General features: G+C 33.4%; 1 protein-coding gene across 1 annotated transcript; it reads right to left on the minus strand.

The window, feature by feature from the left end:
- Positions 1–801: 801 nt before the first annotated feature.
- Positions 802–25173, minus strand: LOC145305342 (uncharacterized). The gene is made up of 13 exons (XM_080146959.1): positions 25132–25173; positions 22686–22737; positions 21068–21124; positions 15645–15708; positions 11067–11110; positions 10339–10411; positions 9947–10015; positions 9077–9155; positions 4666–4723; positions 4147–4270; positions 2722–2847; positions 1650–1702; positions 802–972 (listed from the first exon to the last, which is right to left on the minus strand). The coding sequence occupies exons 4-13, from the start codon at positions 15697–15699 to the stop codon at positions 802–804; spliced, it is 852 nt and encodes a 283-aa protein (XP_080003085.1). The 5' UTR covers positions 15700–15708; positions 21068–21124; positions 22686–22737; positions 25132–25173.
- Between the last annotated feature and the right edge of the window lie 225 nt (positions 25174–25398).

The raw sequence follows: 25398 nt of genomic DNA on the forward strand, positions 1-25398 counted from the left end.
ATAGAAGCCAAGATAACGTGGGTCCGACTGTACAGGGTTTAAGTTATTTCTTTAATAGTTTCAAATCAAGTAAAGTTTGTTGGTCTTTTAATATCAAAACTTATACATATGTTAAGAAAGTTTTAAATTAATAGAACAATAACATCATATTTATATGAACTGCATGCCTGAGTTTTCTTGTAGAATTTCAGAGCAGGTGAATTTTCAATGAACAGGGTACTAATAAATATTTTTATTTTTAATCATTTTGGTTCAGTTTCAAAATTTTATCAGTGAAGATATTCAGGGAGGGAGGGGTAATTGGACTGTAAATAACAATGGCACTCAAAGTGTTTTAACCATGTTTTTCTTATCCGTTGGCTCCAAAACCTTTGGTTCCTTTATTGAATTGTGATTGGTTAATTTCAACCTATGATTTTAATCTATATAAGGGGTAATTTTGTTTATTATGATTAGAATGTATATAAATTTATCGTCCATTGTCTTATTTCTTTAGATCCCTGGAAGCTATTGAATAAGTGTCTGTCTGTCTGTCCTTCTGTCATTCTGTAATTTTATTATCTATTCGATCCTCTCTCTAAGCCCCCGGCTCATCAGGGCCAACAAAAGAGGAAATAATAAACAATTTTTTTTACAAATATATATTACTTTAATTTTAGTTTTAAATGAAAGTTTTTTTTGGTCGAGGATTTTTTCCAAGGGCAGAATTCTCATTAGAATAGTTATAAACTTCTCTGGACCTATAAGAAGCTTGACATTAACGGAGAACCATAATGGTCCAGTAGTTAGCTAGATCTTAATCTATAAACACACAGACATCCTGTCGCTTTTTTTCATAGGGATTAAATGATTATTCCTGAATGGTAAAGAGTTAGCTGGGTGTTGTTGTTTGTTATCATAGGGTGCTACGGGTTCTCGGGTAGACATCTCTATCCCATCCATTTCTGACGGGGTGGGAGTGGAGGGTGTCCCCTTAATAAGTTTAGAAAATTATCCAAAAAAAAGGTAACTGGACAAAGTGTCTCCAAAATCAGCCATGTGACGCCATAAAAATGAGGGATTGGCCCGCTTATCCATCTCTTTCAGAGGGTTTCTTTCCCACTTCTCCCTCACGTGGCTGATTTTGAGACACTTTGTCCAGTTACGAGGAAACTATTTGTTTAACTTGAAATTGTTGGGGGTAGGTGGGATCAAATGGAACGATATATAATTACTTGGATGTTGCACCAGATTTTCATGTTTTATAATAAAATGATACCCCATTCACCCCTTTAACACCAGTGGATGAACGAACTGACTAATAAATAAGATACGTACAAGTACATATTATAAATTATCAGGTAATCTAAATCAATTGATGGAACAAAGTAACTTTCTTGGACAACCCTTGCATAACCCGACATACAGACAGGCAGACACGGGAACTTATAGAGTAGCTTCGATACTAAATATATCTATTTAAAGCCCCCCTTATTTTAAGGCCCGGTCAAAAAAAAACTGGTATTAAATGGTAATATTTATTTCAATATTCGTGGAAAATTGTCTGTAATACGATGCTATACATGATGTTTCAGTATGGTTGAAAACCGGTTATAATCCAGCGGATATTATTCGGTTTGGAGGCCAAACTGTAAATATTTTGAACTTACTTTATGCACAACAATAATATTTCTTTCTTCATTCACTTCTATACATGGTGTTTCTAAAATAGATAGATAAATAGATAGATGTAGAGATAGATTAATGGATAGATAGATATATGAAGGGATGGATGGATAGATAGATAGATAGAAATATAGATGGATTGATAGATAGATAGATGTATAGAAAGGTGTTCAGATAGATGGATTGATAGAAAGATGGATTTATAGATGTATAAATGGGTCATTGGATGGTTGGATAGATAGATGGAAAAATATATAGTTTAATGAATGGATAGATGGATAGATGAATAGATGTATGGATAGAAAGATGGATAGAAAGACGGATAGATTGGTGAGTTAAAGGGTAGATAAATGGATGGATAAATAATGGAAAGATAATTGGATATATGAATGGATAGGTGGATGGATAGATGGATAGATAGAAGGATGGATATATGAATGGATAGGTGGATGGATAGATGGATGGATAGATGGATAAATGGATATATGGATAGATGGATGGATAGATGGATGGATAGAAGGATGGATAGATAGATGAATAAATAGATGGATGGATAAATGGATGGATAGATGGATGGATAGATGGATGGATAGAAAGATGGATAGATTAATAAATAGATGGATAGATAGATTAATAAATAGATGGATGGATTGATGAATAGATAGATGGTTAGATGGATAAATGGATGAATAGATGGATGGCTGGATGGATGGATAGATAAATGGATAGATAGATGGTTGGATAGATGAATTGTTAGATGGATGGAAAGTTGGATGGATAGACAAATAGATAGATGGATGGATAGAAGAATGTATGTATGGATGGATAGATAGATTGATATATGACAATATTAATATTTTCGTCTATCTTATTATTAAAGTCCTTTAAAAATTAGTAAGAGGTTTCGTGAAGAAATGACTTGAAGCATCTAAAACATTTTACATATCTATAATTTAGATTTATACTCCCAAATAAAAAAAAAGGTGGGGGAAGGGGGGTTAAATACCTCTCCCCACCCCCGTCTTATGTATCCCCCCAAAATATACATATATATACCTGTTGTCTGTCTATCTGAATTTTTCAATTTTCCAAGAACATGTTTGAACAATTCCGGGGGCGGGGGGTGTAAAGTGTCAGACATAACCCCCTGCTTTTTCAAACTTTCATACACTTCGGCATCTCCTTTTTAAAATAAACTCAAATGATATATATTTTGAATAGGGTTGAGCCGGATATCCGGCCATTTTCAATATCCGGCCGGATACCGGATATTGAAACTATCCGGCCGGATATCCAGCTCTATAATTTTTTATACTTTACACCAAAAAATCTGCCTTTTAAAATCTTATATGGCTATAATTTTCTTATTATTGAAGCTAGAAGAACATTTTTTCTGAATAAGTTTAACTTTATGTAAATTTATATAAGATTTCTGAAGAAATTTTTTTTTACTACTTTAATATCTGGTAATTTGGCCGGATAACCGGATATTTGCCGGATATCCGGCGTTGGCCGGATATCCGGCCGGTTACCGGATATCCGGCATTTGAAATCATTTGATATCCGGTATCCGGCCAAAAAAGTATCCGGCCCAACCCTAATTTTGAATATATGGTTTTAAAATTTAACTTAAAATTACTAGAATAGTTATTTATCGCAGCGTGTCATTGACAGCTTTCCGCGGTTATTAAACTGAAAAATTATAAGATTAAAACCAAAATCCCTGGCAACAAAACTGGTATTAATTTTAAAATCGTTATTTAAATATTCGAGGAAAATTGTCTGTATAATACGATGCTATACATGATTTTTTGGTATGGCCGAGAACCGGTTCTAACCCATCGGATATTTATCGGTTTTGAAGCCTTACTGGAATGAGAGTTCCTCCGAGTACCCCCGCCCCCCTCTTATTTTGAAAATGATTGAATATAAGGAGGGGTGGGAATACTTTTGGGTTATTTTATTACCCTAGCGTTAGCTCATAATTCATGGTTGGTAGCTCCGCAAGGCTAGGCATAGGGAAAAATTGTTTCCTTAATTTTAATTTATTGAAAAAGTACAAGTGTGGGAGAAAACCCAATCTGTCCCGATTTTGTATCACTTTGAAAAGTGCGATTCCAGTTACGTCATATACGTTTCGCGAAAGAAAAAGGGAAGGGGGGAAGAAAATCTCTTCAAAAGAGATGGGAGAAAAGGGAAGAGATTTTCTTCCCCCCTTCCCTTTTTCTTTCCCGAAACGTATATGACGTAACTGGAATCGCACTTTTCAAAAGTGATACAAAATCGGGACAGATTGGGCTTTCTCCAAGTGTGGGGGAGGGAGGGGGTAGTGCCCGATAGGAACTTTAGGAGAAAGCACTAAAAATTTCATTTTAGTGCATTTGAATCCACTTAATTTAATGTAACGTAAAATTCTGCAAAAAATCCGACTTTAAACTACTATTTCAAAATTAATTAATTTACTTAACAATTTATGTTTACCTCTAAGAGATTCCATAACATATTTCCCTATATCTTTGTCTCTTTTCAATGTTTCATAAAGTTCTTTTTTGATATCCTCGTCCGATTGAATTGAATTATACTGGGATTCGTCTTGATTTATAGCCTACGATAAAAAAGTTATTTTGATATAAATAAAAAATTTATTGGAAAGGTATAATATTACAATTATTTTAATCATATATTTATCCATAAATAAAAGAAACATGGTGACTGTCTGTTAATGTGTAACAAGAAATATTGCTAACCACTGAACCGAAATGGTTTTCCTTCACAGGGTAGCTTCTCATAGATCCTTGTTCAGGTTTATGACTATTTTGGGGGCGGGTACCACAACCATCACAAGAGAAATCGACTTAAGAAAAAATACCCCCAAAGAATATTCTTTTAAAACTTTTTCTTTTTAAAAGTTGAAGTCAACCATTTAAAGTGCTCCTAGAGGCCAAGAGACTATCGCAAACGTTAAATACAAAATAGAAATATATCTAAATATATATTTACCTTATTTGCTAATTTCTGCATTAGGGTAGGGGCGAATCTTGGATTCAACTTTTTTAACCTGAAACGTTAATGGTTAAATGAAAACAAGGATGACAACATCCATAAGGTGCGAAGCGCATTAATTTTCTTATATAAAAGAAGCCTGATGTCTGTGAGTTGTGAAAGATCTCTTAAACAGCTGGAATTCTGCATAATTAGTTGGACGGTTAACTGTTACTCATACTTGACTGACAAAGTTTATGAACATTTTCTGTCATTTGTAAGCTCAAAAACTTTGGGGGTTATCATAAGCATGTAGAAGGGGGTGAATGTTGGTTTCAACACCCTTTTTAATATGCAAATTTGTTAAGACTGTCTTCCATTTTTTATACTAAAGGCCTAATGATACAAAAGACTTAAAAGACAAAGATCTAATTGGACAAGAGATCTAATGGACAAAAGATCTAATTGGACAAAATACCTAAAAGAAAAAGACCGAAAGGAAAAAAGACCTAATGGATAAAAGACCCAATGAACAAAAGACCTATTGGACAAAACCTAATAGACAAAAGACCTAATTGGACAAAATACCTAAAAGACAAAAGGCCTAATTGGACAAAATACCTAAAAGACATAGCCTAATGGGACAAAAGACCTAATGGGACAAAAGACCTAATGGACAAAAGATCTATAGCACAAAAGACCTAATAGAGAACCCGGTATTAGTGTCTTAGAAATTATCTTAGTGACGTAAAAAAAATAGGATGTGTCGATACTACTAGGATTTTTAAGAATTGTTAATATAGGCCTGAAATCAATATTTTTTGTGCTTTTAAAAAATATTAAAAATATTTCTAAAAATTCTACATTATTTTTGCTCACTTTTAAAAAACAAAATCAACTTTTTTTTATTTTTTTTTATAAAATTATCTTTCAAAATTGAAATAAGATCTATCAGCTGATATTGTACTTCTTACATAACTCAAGAGTTGACTTACAATGTGTAAATATTTTATAGATTATTTAGCAAAATAATAAAAAACCTATATGTAATTTCGTGATTAATAATTGGCTTAATCTTACATTAAACATTGAATGATTTTAAATAATTTTCAAATATTTGCTTTTATAATTGTACTTATTGTATAAACCCCTCATAAGTTAGCGCAAAATGCTATATATTTTATCACATATGAGCTATTTTTTAAGCCAGCTTTTTAGTCAAAATTTCAAACCAATAACAATTAAATCAAAAGATATTAGGTTAAAACTATATATAAACGAGAGTAAAGAAATAAGATATTGCTATCAACAACAACAAAAAAGGGTTTTGTCTAGTTTTTGGTAAAAATAACGCATATTTATCATTTTAAATTAAAGCTATCTTTTCAAGATTACATCTATAAATTCGGCTGTATTTTATAACTTATACCTGTTACCATGAAAAATCAATTGATTTTCCATAATAATTTTATTTCTATATTAAATTTAGAGACAGCTAATTTTTCTTTAAATATAATGAGATGTTTATCAGAAATTTTTAATTAAGCATAATAATGTATATATAAAAAAGACAATTACAAATAAAAACAAAACAATCAATTATTAGATTATTTATATCAATAAATTTAACGGAATTTGAACGTAATTGTTAAAAAAGCTAGCTTAAACAGTTTTGCCATTAAAAAATAACCTTCTTTATGAATGGTACATTCTAACAAGGGTAATGATATCCAGTAGAGCAACATATTTAACAAATATGTCTTTAAATAATCAGTCTATTTAACAAATATCTTTTTAAAATGCATAAGTTATATTACCTCTCACAAGATTGTTTAGTCCTTTGACACTGTACATAATTATTATTTGATTGATCTATCCTTAATTTTTATTCATATTCAATTTTATTGTTTGTATATAAATATTTAATACCTGTATTATAATACGGTTATTATTTTTTTTTCTATGTTTTTATAAAATAAATATCTAAGCAAATGTTACCAATTCTTATAATTATCTGGAATTGAAAAGAATTACTTTCATTCCGTTGCTAAAAAGAGGAGAAAAAGAAATGTATTGAGTCAGATAGTAGCCTTAACCTGTACAGCTTTACATTTATTTCATAGATAAATTGAAATTGAAATTAGATAAAATTATTAATTGATTTTAGATTATTAAACAAGACATGTTAGAATTATCCTATCAATTTCAAACTCTTCATGATGATTCCTATGACAGTTAGGTATAATTCAGAAAGCAACTCTATCATTGTTAACAGAAAGTCAGTACGTCCATTTAAAACATGCTTTGTGTGTTTTTTGGCTGCTATTGAAGAAAGACAACTGAAATTTTAAGTGAAAAGGTCTTTTAAGAGGTGTTTTAATGTATTTTTTTTTATAGTAGCTTTTGATGGATTATTTTAGGTTAGGTTAGGTGATTGCCCTGCAGGGTTAGGAAAATGGCCCCTCATGGATAGAGCCCCCCCCCCCCCCGCAGTGGCTAGAAATAGGATAAAATCTACTGTGAAAATACCAAGAAACGTCCCTTAAGAGGCATTGTCATGAAAGGGACTATACCCAAGATATATGTGCATCTACTTAACGACTTCCAAAATTTGAGGGTGCCCTCAAGTAATCACCCCTTCCCCCCCCCCCTGCATCTATACATTATTTTGTCTGTCTGACTGTCGGTCATGCTTAAAAAACCTTATTGTTGGAGAAATGTTATTTTCACGACTGCTTTTTTAGATAGCCAGCTGTAAGTTTTAGTCAAGATACCTTATATTTATACAGATCTGCTCCATATATTTATTGTCTGTCTGTCTGACAGATATACTTAAAAGGACAATTTAGTTTTAAAAGAAAAAAATTTAAAAAATGTTGGTGGTTTTTTTTCTATCCCTATCCTAAAATAGTTAAAAACCTTCCCATGACCTATGACCTATGTCCCTGCAAAGGAGAAGCATATTAGTTAGGAAGATCCTTCCATATAAATAGACACACAAACATTCTTTTACTTTGATATAAGGATTAGCATTTTGTTACTGTATCCTATTACTAGTGGCTACGCCTTAGAGGCCTCTTGGGGCACTTGAGGAGGAGAGAGTCCAATTTAATAAACCAATTTATTTTTCTAGATTTCAAAAGAAAAAGACAAACAAACAAACAAAGAGACAGACAAACAGACATCCTGTTACTTTATTATATCCTATTATATAAATTAGTAAGCTAAGCTTTTTTTGACTGTAGCAACGGATCTTGTTAACCGCTGAACCTAAAGGGTTCTTCTTTACAGTGAAGCTTATTATAGGTATAGAGAAGTTTATAACTATTTAGGAAGAGGGCTCTCCACTCTCCAAAAAAAATAACACCTAGAAAAAAAGTACCATCTCCGCAATTTTACTTCTTTGTTTTAAAACTTAAATTGAAAATTGGAAGAATGAACTTTCCCCATTACCACCCTAAAAGCTTCTAGTGATGTTACTGCTAGTGATAATATATTATAGTTTATATCAACATAATATGCGGATTTTAAGAAAAATTTAATCAAATATGCGGACTTTTTTCAACCTTTTTTTGACAACATTTATTAGACATATTAGAATTATACTATTGATTTCAAATTTTGCACGGAAGTATGTCCTTTTACTGTATGCTATATTTACGCAATTTTGCAACAAATTTATGTGCAATTTCATTTAGACTTCAAAATTAATATTCTGCTTATTAAGTTCTGACACTCTAGCTTTTGTGCGTTTGTTCTACCTTCTGATTTTTGTGCTTCGTTTTAATGGATGTTGTCATCCTTGTCTAGAAAATACAAATTAATTAATCTATGGTAGAAAGTACAGAGAGTATAAATTATTTCCTACATTTTCTTTATCAATTATCAATTATCAATCACCTCTATTATCCATCTCTTTTTTAGGGGTTACCTTTCCCACCTCCCCTCTAATCCCTCGTTTTTAGTTACGTCACTAAGATAATTTCTAAGACACTAATACCGGGTTCCTAATAGAAAAAAGACCTAAATGACAAGAGATCTAATAGACAAAAGACCTAATTGGAAAAAAGATCTAATTAAAAAAAATACCTAAAAGACAAAAGACCTAATGGGACAAAAGACCTAATGGGACAAAAGACCTAATGGGACAAAAGACCTAATGGACGAAATATCTATAGCACAAAAGACCTAGTGTAAAAAAGACAAAAGACCTAATGGACAAAACCTTATAGACAAAAGATCTAATTGAAAAAAATACCTAAAAGACAAAAGACCTAATTTGACAAAAGACCTAAAAGAAAAAGACCTAATTGGACAAAAGACCTAAAGAAAAAAGACAAAATCATGATTGGTCAGTGATAATACTTTTCAAATGATGATTTCAATCAACAATAGGGGTGATTTTGTTTGTCATAATCTTATATATCACCTTGTATATTTTAGATATTCTGATGGAGGTGGTTTAGCTGGCCACAGAAAGTTTAAATCATCTTTTTCTTTATCAGAATCTATAATGGACTTATTATTACTTATATCTTACAATAAATTTTTATGTTCTATAATAAAAAGAACTTTGTAGCCGGCTGAAATAACGATATTCGCCATCCCCCTCCTTTACCTCATCTAATCCCCTCCTACTGGATAAACGGCCCGACTAATAAAAGCGAGGGAAAATTGCAACCTAAATTGACGAAATTTTTCTCCTGTTATACCATTGACGTATATTCTACATCCATTGTATCTATATTAAACAGAAGTAAGGGGTGCTTTCACATAAGGTGCCTGTTGAGAAAAACAACCCCTTTATACATTGAAAAAAAAGAGTTTCCTATTCCTAACCTCTGCATGAGCTCTAACCCTGCGGGCCGTCTACCTGCCATGCCCTAACCCTGCAAGACAACTCAGTACCTAATATAACCTAAGCCAACCTGACCATAAGTTATAATGAACCAGTTTTGTTAGGCCTGATAATATTAATTGTATGATTTTTATTTTAATATTCAAGGAAAATTGTGATGATTTTTTTTATGGCTGAGAACTGGTTCTAATCCCGAGGATATTAATTGGTTTCGAAGGCATACTGGAATAGTTATTTCTCGCATCGTATCATAAACAGCTTTCCGCGGATATAGAATGTACAATTATAAGATTAAAACCAGTTTTTTTAGACCGTGCCATCGGTACATTTTTATATTCGTAGAAAGCTGGATATAATACGATGCTAGACATGGATGAGAACCGGTTCCTATCCACCGGATTCGAATGAATACGAAAAAATATAGTTCCACAATCCAAATACCTTTTTCTCTATGATTTTTGTTGTTAATTTCTGGCCCCAAAGACTTGACTGCCATACTGTCTAGGTTTTCTAAATTAAACAAGGATGACAACAAGGATAAAAGCAAAGCATAACAGAAGCTTATAGACAAAAAACCACACAGGAAAACAAATAATTGCTGATAAATTGATGTATTTGTACTTCCACAACGATGATTTACAAAATTACCACTTCAATTAGAGGTTCAAGCATTTGGATACACAACTTAATGAACCAACCAATCAAAATTTAATAAAAGTACCTAAAGTTTTTAAGCCAATAACTAAGAACCGTTAGATTTATTACAAAACTTTGGGGACTAGTGTTAGAAACATTCCAATGTCCCTTCCTTCCCTGAACAGAAAAAATCCTACCTTTTGGCCAGGGTGGACGGATTGTTGATGCTCCTATAGGTTTCGGATCATGCTTCAATATTATATCTCCTAACTAAAAACAAATATAAAGTGTTCCCGAGGGTTAGAGAATCCCGCAGGGGTTAGAATCATACTTTTGAAAATGATTAAATTTAGAGGAATGGGTTTCATGTTTCAATATTATATCTCCTAACTAAAAACAAATATAAAGTGCTCCCGAGGGTTAGAGAATCCCGCAGGGGTTAGAATTATACCTTTCAAATAGTTTAAATTTAGAGGAAGGGGTTCAATGTTTCAATTATCGGTTCAAGGCTACAGTATTTTAAATTCATAGATTTTTACATTGAAAATTAGAGGATTTTTTTTGAAGTTATAAGAATTTGATTAAACTTGAATAAAATAGTGTCTTATCCTTGTTATAAAGTAAAAGGGTGTTTGTCTGTACCGAAGTATCTCCCTAACCTCTAGACCGACATTGTTCTCCTTTACAGGATACCTTTTCATAGGTCCTGGGAAGGTTTTTATTACTATTTCTTGGGATGGTTAATACCACCCTATCAAGAGAAATCAACACTGGAAAAAATCTATCCACCCCCCCCCTCCCTCTCCTAAAGAAATCAAATTTTAGGGTGTTTCATCCCCCCCCCCCCATTATCTCAAGTGCTACACAGATGGACGTACAGACAAACTCTAATCCTAGAGGATCTGCGCTAATAATGTATATTTACCAATGGCGGTAGATCGGGCAATGCAAATCTTTCCAAAAAATGTCCTGAAACAAAATAATATAATTAAGTAAATATCTTTTTAAATAAAATATAAACAGTTTTTGTTTATTACTGAATTTAATCACTAGCGGCTACACTGCAAAGGAGAACCATACCGGTTTTGCGTGATCCTTTGGTACAGACAGACGCGCAGACCATATGTTTCTCTTTTATAAAGATTTGTTTATCGTTTAATGAATATTTAATCTTAATATGAAAGAGGTATATAAAGGCAAGAATTATAGCAAAAAATGTAAATAAGCACCTTACATCTTGGATTTAAATGCTTTCTTTTCTATATATCATGCTTTTGAAATTATTTTCAGATTGCTCTAAAAATCTAATTATTTTATTCATGTAATATATCATGCAAATTAATTGCAGAGAATACAATAATTTAAAAATAAATCAATCAACTTTTATGTTTATTTTAAATTTATTTCCTAAACGTACATTAGTTACACCAGTATAATAATAATAATTACAATTATAATAAAATTTATAGGATGCACTTAAGCCTGTGATCATAGGTTTGATAGGGGATTCTGAACTCCATCATACCAAAGCAGAATGGTTCAATAATATCTGCACATTCTTCATATTCAACTGTAGCACATTCTTGTTTAGTAGTAGTAGTACATTCAGCATAGGCAGCGGCAGCACATTTAGTAACATATCCAGGAACTTTAACCTCCTTCAACACAGGGACGTTGTAGTAGATAGTCTCGCTATCAACACAGTTCCATACGGGCACCTCGATATTTACAAAATGATCCTCCAGATGGCATTCCTCCCAGGTCTTGGTCTGACAGTTCTCATTACCAGCCCAGACTTTCTCCCCAGCAGCGTTCAGCACCCATTTAGAATCACACTGTTCCTTAGTTACATTCTGACATTTGGGCACAGGATGGTTCTCCTGCAGGTGCTTAAATCCATTCTCGTGGCAGTCTTTGCCGGTGAAGGGAAGCTTTTCTATACCATCATCATGGAAAGTCTTGACAAACTCATCAGAATCGCATTTAGCATAACCCACCACTTTACAAGTCTGGTATGGGATGGCCACACAAGCTGAGTTGACCTTCTTAGTGCACACTCTTGATGTTCTATAGGCGCACAGATCGGCCACTGTTATATTATACTGGATCTCGGAATACCGGGATATATCAACACAATGGTCATCATGACCGTCCCCATGATGGTCGCCACCTCCAGGGAAGGCAGACACCACCAGGGGGAGCAGAATTAGGAGGTCTAAATTGGCGAACATTGGAAAGTTGATCAGTTGATTGTAATTTAAAGACTGGATAAATTTTAGGTGGTTCAAGCTCTATTTATACAAAAGTTATAATTTCTTTAACCTTCCCATTTTCTTACCCCTAAGATGATAATTATATCCTTCTTTATTATTTAAGATTATGCCATCTATTTTTAGGTCATCTTCAGAAAATGCTTAAGAAATCCCCCAATACTTTAATTTTATCATTATTCCCCGCCCCCTTCCTTTTTTTCCCTTTCTCCTCCCTATCCGCCCATCCTTTTTGTGGTTTGTGAAATATCCCCACCCCCTCCCCTTTTATTTTTAGGTCAGCATGACCGCTGGTTGCGAGTCTTAAGCTTAATTATAGAATTTTTAACCTTAAACCTATTTTTATCTTTAATCTATCAAAATCATTTATAGCTAAACGATACTTTTTATCATACAGGGAGAGGACAATGGACTTTATATTATTTTTTTCTTATCTGATGATGATTATAATGCTTTCTAAATTGTCACTGTTACAGGAATCGTCATATTTTTTTAAAAAACCATTCGGATATGCCTAAAATTACGATAAGACATATCCGTTATGGACGTTTAGACGAGTCCCTAATGTAGAAAAGCTTCGCTTTGAATAGGACAACAAGAGCAGAAGCTAATTTGCTCAAAAATTCTTTATAAAATTTACTTATTTCATTTTTTAAAATATTAAACTGTCATTTTGCATCTTATGAACTTTATATATTGTTTAATTTCAATAATTTTAAACCCGTCGTATTAAAAAATATGGATGACAAATCTTAAAAAAACTTTATATAAATATGCCGTAAAATAGCTTAAATACAGATTTTTTTATAAGACCAATTAAAGTTTTTAGACTTGATTATATAAATGCTTCGCTTATTACATATTGTTTTAGTCTAGGAATCACAATTTAAGAAGTCCGTTCAATAGGAAAAATACATCATGTAAAAATTGATGTTAATTATTAAAAATGTCTAAAAGGAAAAGCATATTGAAATGAACATACGGGCCTTTTTGTAATGATTATAGAGTTGCTTTGCATCCTAAACTGTACTTATTTAATAATTTTCATGGAAAGTTTCAGCTTATACCAATAACGAAATTAATTCGGAAAAAATCTCGAAACCTATACGTGTTTTTCAGCTGTCGTTGGGGGGGGGGGGGGCACATCGTAAAATTGACGACCCCTCCATTTGTCCCCCAAACATTATTTTAGATCTATTTCGCTTGTTGGTCATACCTTATTCTTGGGAAAGTTTTAAGTCGATAGGACAATTTCAACACTATCAGTTGTGGACGGACCACCTTAAAGAATCTATTTGTGGAAAAAAGACGAAACAAAATTGTAAATAAATTTGTTGAAAATCTGCTTAAGACATACTTATATTTTTAAGACTTGATTATATAAAGCTTTGCTTATAATATTGTACTTTGTTGTCCTAGGAATAGAGAAGTATAGAGTAGCTACGCTTTCCAAATTGTTCTTATCTACTAGAGGAATCATCTTGCAAAGTTTGAATTCGATAGGACAACTCTAACGTGCCTATATTAACAAAGATAGCAATCCGTTCCGGACGGATCGACCCTAATAATAGAAAAGCTTCGCTTTTATAAATAATAGAAATATATAGAATATTCTTAAACTTGTCTGAAAAAGAATTAATAATAAAAAGATGGTATTTCTATTAATATCTTTCACCTGAATTACAAAGGTCTTAGCAACTGGCTCCGTAATTTTAATCATAAAATTAGGGCATTTAAACTTAGTTCCCCCCCCCCCTCTTTCCTTCTCTACTTTTTTTTATATTTTGTCCTTTTTTAAAAGCGAAGCTTTTCTATAATTAGGGTCGGTCCGTCCGTACGTCCGTACGTCCGTCCGTAACGGATAGCTCTTTTCGTTAATTTAGGCATGTTAGAATTGTCCTATCGATTTCAAATTTTGCATGGTGATTCCTTTAATATTTGGGTACGATTTAGAAAGCGTAGCAACTCTATAATCATCACCAAAATGTCCGTACGTCCATTTTAAACATGTTGATTTTCTACTTTTTTAACAACAAATTTTTATGTGATCTAATTATCAGTTTGATCTGAGTTTTGGTATATTGATTCCTGAAACAACAAAGAACAATAGTATAAGCGAAGCAACTCTATAATTAAGCCCTAAAAATGTAAGTATTTCCAACCATAAACATTATTCTGTACAAGCAGTTTTTCAACAAATTTACTTACAATTTTGCTTTGAATCTTATACATTTATATTCTGATTATTCAGTTCTGACACTATACAAGTGTTAATGTCTGTTTGTCCTACCATTTCAGTGCTTCGCTTTCATGGATGTTGTCATCCTTGTTTTTTTTATTTTGTCCTTTTTTAAAATACGGGCTAAGAATAAATATAAAAATTTTATATGCTTAATCCTATTACATTAAGTAGTAACATTATTTTTGGTCTGTAACGAAGGATCTCGCTAACCACCGAACCATATGGTTCTCATTTACAGTGAAGCTTCTTAAAAGTCCTGAGATGGTTTTAGGCTATTTTCTATTAATAAAACGGCTAACGGCTGCCGGCTCAGCCGTTTAGCCGTTTTAAGGTTTTTTTTAGGGCAAAATTATCGAAAATAACACCAATAAACTTTTTAAAATTTTCTAGTACTAGCTGTTTAACTGCTAGAATCGACTAAAAAAGGCTGGTAGAAGCTAAAAAATGCCAAGAGTATCAATTTTAAACCGAATAATGTAAAACTATCATTCAAAAAGTTGATTCCTCCGTATTTAATGATGGATTTGCCCTGAAAATAGCCAAAAACCGGCTTAGCGGCTTAGCCGCCAGTCGTTACTTTTTCCAACTTTTTATTCGATTTAGGAAAAATAGACCTACCAAGGATTACTCATGCAAAATTTCAGATAGAAATTCGAATTCTAAGTGCCATTTATACATTGATTACGAGATGGTTGCATTAAACCCCCCCCCCCCCTTTGTTCCAGGGGTAGCTATTCTAACCAACAATTCTATAAAATATCACGAAACCTCACTAAGTATCTGGTTGTATATTTTGTTTTTGTCATGTATCTAAAGATGGGGGGGGGGGGGGAGAGGAGGAAAAGAGGAAGGGGTTGTGGGGAAATTTTCCTGTAGATTTGTTTGTCAGAATATCATTCCCTTGTCCCTAAATGAGATTGATTGATTGGGCCATCAGATCCCTGGGACCAACAAAACTTGAATTTAAAAAAAAAATATTATAATGACTTGCCTTCATTTGGATTTATAGTAACAGGAGGTTCTTCAATCTCTAATGTTCGTCTCATTAAATGGTTCTAAAATATAGTAATAGTTATAGTTATTTACCCCATCGTATAATAGACAGCTTCTCGGGAATAATAAAACGAAAAATTATAAGATTAATACCAGTTTTGTATGCCCGGCAGTTTTTAATCTAATATTTGTGGAAAATTGTCTGTAATGCGATGCTATACATGATTTTTTCCGCATGGCTGTGAACCGGTTCTAATCCGCGGAAATTAATAGGTTTTGAAGCAATTAATAATCATAAGTTTGTAAGTTTGTCAGTCTGTCAGTCTGTTAGTTGTAAGTCTGTAAGTTTTTCAGTCGTCAGCCTGTCTGTATGTCTGTTAGTCTGTCACTCTGTCTCTCTGTACATATGTCTGTATGTCTGTCTGTCAGCCTGTCATTCAGCCTGTCTGTATTTCAGTCTGTCTGTCTGTCCATCTGTATTAGATCTTTTCATGAAAATACACTTTTTCGAATATTAGTCTTCTGAGCTCGATCTTTAAATCGTTTATAGGTGATTTAAACCGGGGCGATTCATTTGGCGCACCATCAAATTATTAATATCAATCTTTAAATCGAATTTGCATGGGCGATTTGAATCGGGCAGTGGCGCGGGCCCGGCGCGGCAAGGTGAGTGCCATTGCCGAACCAAATCGGGGTGATTTATTTAATAAATAAATATTTTTTTTTAATTACTTTAATGTTTTATTGCAAAACTATCGTGAAAACATTTTTATAGTTATTTTTAAAATAAATTATATATTAATGTTTTATATAAAATACCATACGGACACGGCATTTTATATAAAATACCTTACTGACACTGCTTAAGTAATAAAGTTGTACTGGCGCGGATCGATATTTTAGTGAGTGCGCAGGCAATTTAACAACACCGCGCCGAAAATCTTTTAAAAATCCATGTTTTATAGGCGCGCTGTGGCTTAACACCAACGCACCTACGGTTCACCTCTGAATCGCCCCGGTTTAAATCACCATAAAAACGATTTAAAGATCAAGCTCTGCTAACCTAAAAAGTTACTTTAGGAGCCCAGAAATTCATGTACAAAAATTCAGCTCTCTATCTCTACTGGCGACCTAGCGCCAGGCATGTAAAATTTCAACAGATAACGGTAGCACGGCAGTTTTAACAATATCTCAGCAATGTGCAGGTTTTAAGCTCTTCTGCATATTTCAATTTAAACACATAAGGACAAAGGTATATTATCCCAAAAATCTTTTGTCAAAGTCTACTCTACACCTAGCGCCAGTCAGTTTTCTAAAATCATGCATTTTATACCTGTGAAAATAGAAATCGCCAGCGCTAGGTGTAGAATAGACCATGACAAAAGATTTTTGGGATATTATATCTTTGGCTTTATGTGTTTAAATTGAAATATGCAGAACACCTAAATTCATCTTCCAAGCCAATCTCTAAGCATTTTATTTTTTTTTATGAAATAACGGGATTTTAAAACTGCCCTTTGAAAAGGCCTAAAAAATATTTTTTTTGTCACTTTTTCACTTATAGTTACAACCTATTAAGATATTATGCTAAGTTAAAAAAAATTGGCGCCTCCAGCATCAAAACTGGCAAAAACTGGCAGTTAAACTTCTGTGCCCCTACTTGCCCCCCTCATCGGCCATCAGTAGTTATCTCAAGAAGTAAAAGAGATATCACACAGAAAGATGACTTTTTAAATAAAACTGAACTAAGGAACCATTACAGATTTCATTTTCGGACTTTCCTTCTAGGGGCTTGTGGAGCAAAAGACCCCCCAAAACACTAAAAATATGAGTTCTGAGCTTTTTTTTTAAAGATATCAACCTGTTTTTTTTTTGAAAACTTTGTTAACATAATGGAACTCAGTAACATTTACAGATTTCATTTTGGGACTTTCCTTCTAGGGGCTTCTTTGGCAAAAGACCCCCAAAAACTAAAAATATGAGTTCTGGACTTATTTTTAAAGATAACAACCTGATTTTTTTATAGAAAACTTTTTAAATAAAACTGAACTCAGTAATATTTACACATTTCATTTTGGGACTTTCCTTTGATGGGCTTGTGGAGCAAAAGACCCCCAAAACACTAAGAATATGAGTTCTGAGCTTATTTTTAAAGATATCAACCTAATTTTTTTTGAAAAATTTGTTAACATAATGGAACTCAGTAACATTTACAGATTTCATTTTGGGACTTTCCTTCTAGAGGCTTGTTTGGCAAAAGACCCCCAAAAACTAAAAATATGAGTTCTGGACTTATTTTTAAAGATATCAACCTAATTTTTTTTTAGAAAACTTTTTTTACATAACCAAACTCAGCAACCTATACAGATTTCATTTTGGGACTTTCCTTCTAGGTACTAGTGGAGCAAAAGACCCCCCAAAACACAAAAAATATGAGTTCTGAGCTTATTTTTAAAGATATCAACCTGATTTTTTTATAGAAAACTTTTTAAATAAAACTGAACTCAGTAATATTTACACATTTCATTTTGAGACTTTGCTTTGATGGGCTTGTGGAGCAAAAGACCCCCAAAACACTAAGAATATGAGTTCTGAGCTTATTTTTAAAGATATCAACCTAATTTTTTTTGAAAAATTTGTTAACATAATGGAACTCAGTAACATTTACAGATTTCATTTTGGGACTTTCCTTCTAGGGGCTTGTTTGGCAAAAGACCCCCAAAAACTAAAAATATGAGTTCTGGACTTATTTTTAAAGATATCAACCTAATTTTTTTTTAGAAAACTTTTTTTACATAACCAAACTCAGCAACCTATACAGATTTCATTTTGGGACTTTCCTTCTAGGTGCTAGTGGAGCAAAAGACCCCCCAAAACACAAAAAGTATGAGTTCTGAGCTTATTTTTATAGATATCAACCTGATTTTTTTATATAAAACTTTTTAAATAAAACTGAACTCAGTAATATTTACACATTTCATTTTGGGACTTTCCTTTGATTGGCTTGTGGAGCAAAAGACCCCCAAAAATACAAAAAATATGAGTTCTGAGCTGATATTTAAAGATATCAACCTTATTTTTTTAAAGAAAACTTTTTTAACATAACCAAACTCAGTAATGTTTACTGATTTCGATTTAGGATTTTCCTACTAGGGGCTAGTTGGGCAAAAGACCCCCAAAAACTAAAAATATGAGTTTTGGACTTATCTTTAAAAATACCAACCTAATTTTTTTGAGAAAACTTTTTTCACATAAACGAACTCAGTAACCTTTACAGATTTCATTTTGGGACTTTCCTTCTAGGGGCTAGTTGAGCTAAAGACCCCCCAAAACACAAAAAATATGAGTTCTGAGCTTTTTAAAAAGATATCAACCTGATTTTTGTAAAGAAAACTTTTTAAATAAAACTGAACTAAGTAACCATTACATATTTCATTTGGACTTTTCTTTGAGGGGCTTGTGGAGCAAAAGAACCCCCAAGACACAAAAATATGAGTTCTGAGCTTATATTTAAAAATATCAACCTGATTTTTTTGAAGAAAATTTTTTTAATATAACCAAACTCAGTAATGTTTACAGATTGTTGTGGAGCAAAAGACCCCCCATATTTTAGTGTTTTGGAGGGTCTTTTGCTCCACAAGCCCCTAGAAGGAAAGTCCCAAAATTAAATATGAAATGGGTACTTAGTACAGTTATTTTCAAAAAGTTTTCATAAAAAACCAGCTCAATATCTCTAAAAATAAGTTCAAAACTCATATTTTTATTGTTTTGGGGGTCTTTTGTCCCACCTGCCCCAGAAGGAATAAAAGTGTTAAAGGGGGTCTTTTGCTCCACAAGCCCCTAGAAGGAAAGTCCCAAAATTAAATCTGTAATGGTTACTGAGGTTGGTTATGTAAACAAAGTTTTCAACAAAAAAATGAGGTTGATATCTTTAAAAATAAGCTCAGAACTCATATTTTTAGTTTTGGGGGGTCTTTTGCCCAACTAGCCTCTAGAAGGAAAGTCCTAAAATGAAATCTGTAAACATTACTAAGTTTGGTTATGTTAAAAAAGTTTTCTTTAAAAAAATCAGGTTGATATCTTTATATATCAGCTGAGAACTCATATTTTTTTGTGTTTTTGGGGTTCTTTTGCTCCACAAGCCCCTCAAAGCAAAGTCTCAAATTGAAATGTGAAAACATTACTGAGTTCAGTTTTATTTAAAAAGTTTTCTTTAAAAAAATCAGGTTGATATTTTTAAAAATAAGCTCAGAACTCATATTTTTTGTGTTTTTGGGGGTCTTTTGATCCACTAGCTCCTGGAAGGAAAGTCCCAAAAATTAAATCTGTATAGGTTGCTGAGTTTGGTTATGTAAAAAAAGTTTTCTCAAAAATAATTAGAATGATATCTTTAATAATAAGTCCAGAACTCATATTTTTAGTTTTTGGAGGTCTTTTGCCAAACAAGCCCCTAGAAGGAAAGTCCCAAAATGAAATCTGTAAATGTTACTGAGTTCCATTATGTTAACAAAATTTAAAAAAAAATCAGGTTGATATCTTTAAAAATAAGCTCAGAACTTATATTTTTTAGTTTTTTGGGGGGTCTTTTGCTCCACAAGCCCCTGGAAGGAAAGTCCCAAAATGAAATCTGTAATGGTTACTTAGTTCAGTTTTTTTTAAAAAGTTTTCTTTCTGTGTGATATCTCTTATACTTCTGGAGATAACTACTGTTGGCCGAAGAGGGGGGCAAGTAGGGGCACAGAAGTTTAACTGCCAGTTTTTGCCGGTTTGGGTGCTGGAGGCGCCAATTTTTTTTAACTGAGCATAATATCTTAATAAGTTGTAACTATAAGCAGTGAAAAAAGTGACAAAAAAGATATTTTTTAGGCCTTTTCAAAGGGCAGTTTTGAAATACCGTTATTTCATAAAAAAAATTAAAATGCTTAGAGAATGGCTTGGAAGATGAATTTAGGTGTTCTACATATTTCAATTTAAACACATAAAGCCAAAGATATAATATCCCAAAAATCTTTTGTCAGGGTCTACTCTACACCTAGCGCTGGCGATTTCTATTTTCACAGGTATAAAATGCATGATTTTAGAAAACTGACTGGCGCTAGGTGTAGAGTAGACTTTGACAAAAGATTTTTGGGATAAATTACCTTTGTCCCTATGTGTTTAAATTGAAATATGCAGAAGAGCTTAAAACCTGCACATTGCTGAGATATTGTTAAAACCGCCGTGCTACCGTTATCTGTTGAAATTTTACATGCCTGGCGCTAGGTCGCCAGTAGAGATAGAGAGCTGAATTTTTGTACATGAATTTCTGGGCTCCTAAAGTAACTTTTTAGGTTAGCAGAAGACTAATATTCGAAAAAGTGTATTTTCATGAAAAGATCTAATCTGTATATCTGTCTGTTTGTTTATCTATCCATCTCTGACCTGCGTAGAGTATTGTAAAGGATTATTAGTAGAACTGAAGAATTCTGACAAATCAATCTAGAAAAAAGAATTATTCAGTTTCAAAGATTAGATTTTCTCAGAGATTTAAAAAGATAGAGATCTGATTTTTATAATGTAGATTCCTCTTACTATAGGGTATGGTAGATCTTGAATTAATACTAGCAGCCAGGCCGCTCCTGAACTCTTTTTATGCATTTTTAATAATGCGCGTAGTTTTAGCATTTCTAATAGAGATAAAATGGATCAAGTTAAGCATAGTGTTAATACCCTAGCATACATAAACTATTGGCATACTCTGTTTTACTTGACATAATATAGGGACTCTTTGCCTTACTTGATGTGTTTGGCATATTCTGCTTAACTTGATCCGATAATATTATGTGGGTGTTTATGTAACAAAAAAAGGGATTGGATATTATAGGGGATTTTTTTTCCCGGCTTTTTTTTCCCTAGCCTGAGAAAAGTTCAAAAAACCTCTAAAAATTGGCCAATTTTCAAAAATGGCGTTTTTTAGGGTTTTTTTTGAACTTTTCTCAGGCTAGGAACGAGATATTTTGAAAATTTCAAAAATTCCTGATTCTACTCCTCAAGACCTATTCAGGGAGCACCATGAAGCTATAGTTCTGATGCAATGATTTTTTGACCCCCATAAGGGGGGCGTCAAAATTTCAAAGTGAAATTACTTGGCATAATACTTGTCCAAAATGGTTAAAATTTTTACACAAGTATTTTTTCTCCAAAAGGCATAATAATTGCAACTGCACTACTTGAATTTCAAAAAAAGCCGGGGGAAAAAATCCCCTATTGGATAAAAAACATATTTCTTTGTACTGAAACAAGGATGACAACATCCATAAAAGCGAAGCACAGAAACAGTAGGACAAACAGACATTACAGGATAATGTTTATGGACATACTTACACTCTTGATTATAGATTGCTTCACTTATAACATTATACTTTGTTGTCCCAGGAAACAACATAAAAAATCTGATGAATCGGATGATTAGATCACATAAAAATTTGTTGCAGAAAAAGGAAAAATATCAAAATTTTTAAAATGAACGTACGGACATTCTTGTAATGATTGTAGAGTTGCTACGCTTTCTGAATCGTACTTTACTACTAAAGGAATCACCATGCAAAGTTTAAAATCGATATGACAGTTCTAACATGCCTAAATTGACGAAAAAAAAACTATCCGTCTGTGACGGACGAACGTACGGACGGCTCACGGACCGACCCTAGTTATAGAAAAGCTCCGCTTTAAAAAAGATCTACAACTGTCTCTGTTCATCTATAAACAAAGTAAGTCATGTAGCAGATGTTTAGTGATCAAATATAAAAAAAATGTTTTTTTAAAGAAAATCACGAAACCTTTATATGCCCAAGAAAGGTTTGATGTCCAACGAACCAAGTAAATTATAAACTACATAGGTGCTCATTGATATAGATAATCTTCATAAAATATTCAGCCGTTTATTTTTAATTGTAACCGAGAAAATCACACTTACCCCATAGGATGCGTATTAACGGATTGACGGACATACAAAGTATATTATAGAGTAGCTTCGTTATCAAAATATCAAATTCTAAACCTGATGTGAAGAAAACTGTTTATCATTTTCTGGTTGCTCTTCAACAAAACTTCTAGAAAAATATAAACAACCTTACAAAATTTTCTAGCTGGACAAAGTGTCTCAAAAAATCAGCCTGTGACATCATAAAAATGTGGGATTATCCATCTCTTTTTTAGGCGGTCTCTTTCCAACTTCTCCTCTCATCTCCCTCATTTTTATGACGTCAAATGGCTAATTTATGGACACTTTGTTCAGATACAAAGGTTAAGGCAGGCCTTCAAAATTTTATCTTTTTAATCGGTTTCGAATGAATACGAGAAATCTTCTGTTTTGGAAAATTGAAAGACAATTGCTGCAAAAGATGTCAAAATATTGCCTTTTTGTTACTTAAACTGATGGCTTTAAAGAAAAATATCTCTAAATTTTAAATAGTCCATTCCAGGGGCGTCCAAGCTTTTTTTTGGGGGGGGGTAAAAAGTTTTAGGGGGGGGGGGGTAATTCGTGTTTGGGGGGGGTAAAATGGCGCGCGAAGCGCGCCGAAATTTTTTTTACCCCCCCCCAAAATTTTTACCCCGGGGGTAAAATTTGATTGGAGGGGGTAATTACCCCCCCTAAAGTCTGTTGGGGGGGGGGTAAATACTCCCCCCAAATCTGTTGTGGGGGGTAATTACCCCCCCCAAACTAATTTACCCCGGGGGTAAAATTTTTGGGGGGGGTAATTTAATTATGTAAAAAAAGCACCTACCTAATCTATTAAGTTAATAAGTACTATCCTATAACATAAAGTAGTAAGTAAGGTTTATTTGACTATAGCTTCAGATTTCATTACTTTTAATACTGAGTTCTCCTTTTTAGGAAAGCTTCACATAGATCCCATGATGGTTCCACACTATTATAGGTCAATCCTTTGAGTGGCTTTAGGCTATTTTTCTCCTCCCTTTTTACCCTTTAGAAAACACGAGTTCTAAGATGCTAAGGGCGCCACTACTATTCAAATATATAGTAGTATCTCATTCTTTAGAACATAAAAATACAATAATTAACTCACTAACCAATGAACCAATATGATTATACTTTAAAGTGAAGCGTCTTATAGGTCCTGGTAAGTTTTATAACTAGTTTTGAGACACCCTGACATCCTCCCAAAAGAAATCGCCTATAGAAATTCTTTTTCATTATTTAATGAAATATTTAATTTAGTTAGGTATCTATTTTATGGAATCTTCAGTGCTTTACAATTACATCATAGATCCCCGGGATGGTTTTAGCCCTTATAAAGGCCCAAGCAAATAAAACATGATCAAACTATTAAATTTTTTGTTATCATGGTTAAGAACTGTTTTAACTGGTTGGACTATATTGGGGTATAGTCCCTTTTGTGGCAACGCTCTTTAAGGGGCGTTTCTTCGTTTTTTTCACACAAGCTTCTCTCCTATTTCTAGCCCCTGCGGGGGGCCAATTGCTTAACCATGTGGGGCAATCACCTAAACCATTATAACCTATCCTAAAATAAACTATCAAAAGCCATTTTAAAAATACGACGAATTGCCCCTTAAGGGGCGTTGCCACGATGCAAATTATGTAAAAGACAATAAAAAGAGAGAGAAACTAAAGAAAATTGGGATTTTAACAACAATTAACCAAAACAAAAATATATTCCAATAGAAATTGAAACATTAGGATATACTTTTCATTAACTATTAGGAGACCAAACGAGGAACATAAAATATATTACACCTCAAGGCTCGAGTCACACTATGACTTTTTTTAGGGGGGGGGGGGCGGGGATTACTCCCTCCCCCCCCCAAAAAAAAATTTTCAGTAAAATTTTTTTTTTAAGAACATTCAATTTGGGGGGGGTAAATACCCCCCCCCCAAAAAATTGTTTTTAAAGAACATTTATTTTGGGGGGGGGGTAATTACCCCCCCCAAAATGGTTTGGGGGGGTAAATACCCCCCCCGAAATCGTTGGGGGTGCCTACGGCACCCCCAAGGTAGGGGTAATTTTTTTTTGGGGGGGGTATTGTTCAAAAAATTTTGGGGGTGCCAAATGGCCCATTACCCCCCCCCTTGGACGCCAATGGTCCATTCCATTAGTTGTACAGAAAACTAATAAAAATGACAACGAGTGGGTGGAGGGGATAGGGCTGTAGGTTGTCAGCTCGTTTAAGGAAGACAGACGTTTAAAATACCCCTAGTTGTATAGTAGATTTCAGAGAGAGTCAGAGGGGAGAGTCCCCAAAGTTTTATAATAACGTTTTATCATTCATTGGCTTAACAACTTTGGGGACTTGAGTAAATTTTAATTGGTTGGTTATTTAATGAGAGTGTTCAAACGTTTCAACCACTGATATCAATCTACAGAAGAGGTAATTTTGAGTATTATTATTGGAGATGTACGTCGATTTATCGGCCATTGTCTTATCCCTTGTTTGTTACAATACTGTCTGATATAACTTTGTACCTTTGTGATTGTTCTGCAGGTTCGTGGCTAGTAAATCCACTCAGTTCTGAGTAATTTCATTTAAATTTTTAAGTTTTACATAAAATGAGTCTCGGTGCTCACTCAAACGCGTGGCACTAATCAGGGGCGTCCAAGCTTTTTTTTTGGGAGGGGGGGGGGCAATCTTTATTTTATAGAGTCATTTTTTTTATTTGGAGGGGAGGTAAAAAATTAAAATCTAAAAATTTGGGGGTGCCTACAGCACCCACAAATTAATTTGGGGGGGGG

This window comes from Acartia tonsa, chromosome 14 (assembly GCF_053477335.1).
Source record: "Acartia tonsa isolate MP-2025a chromosome 14, ASM5347733v1, whole genome shotgun sequence".
Lineage (NCBI taxonomy): Eukaryota > Metazoa > Arthropoda > Copepoda > Calanoida > Acartiidae > Acartia > Acartia tonsa.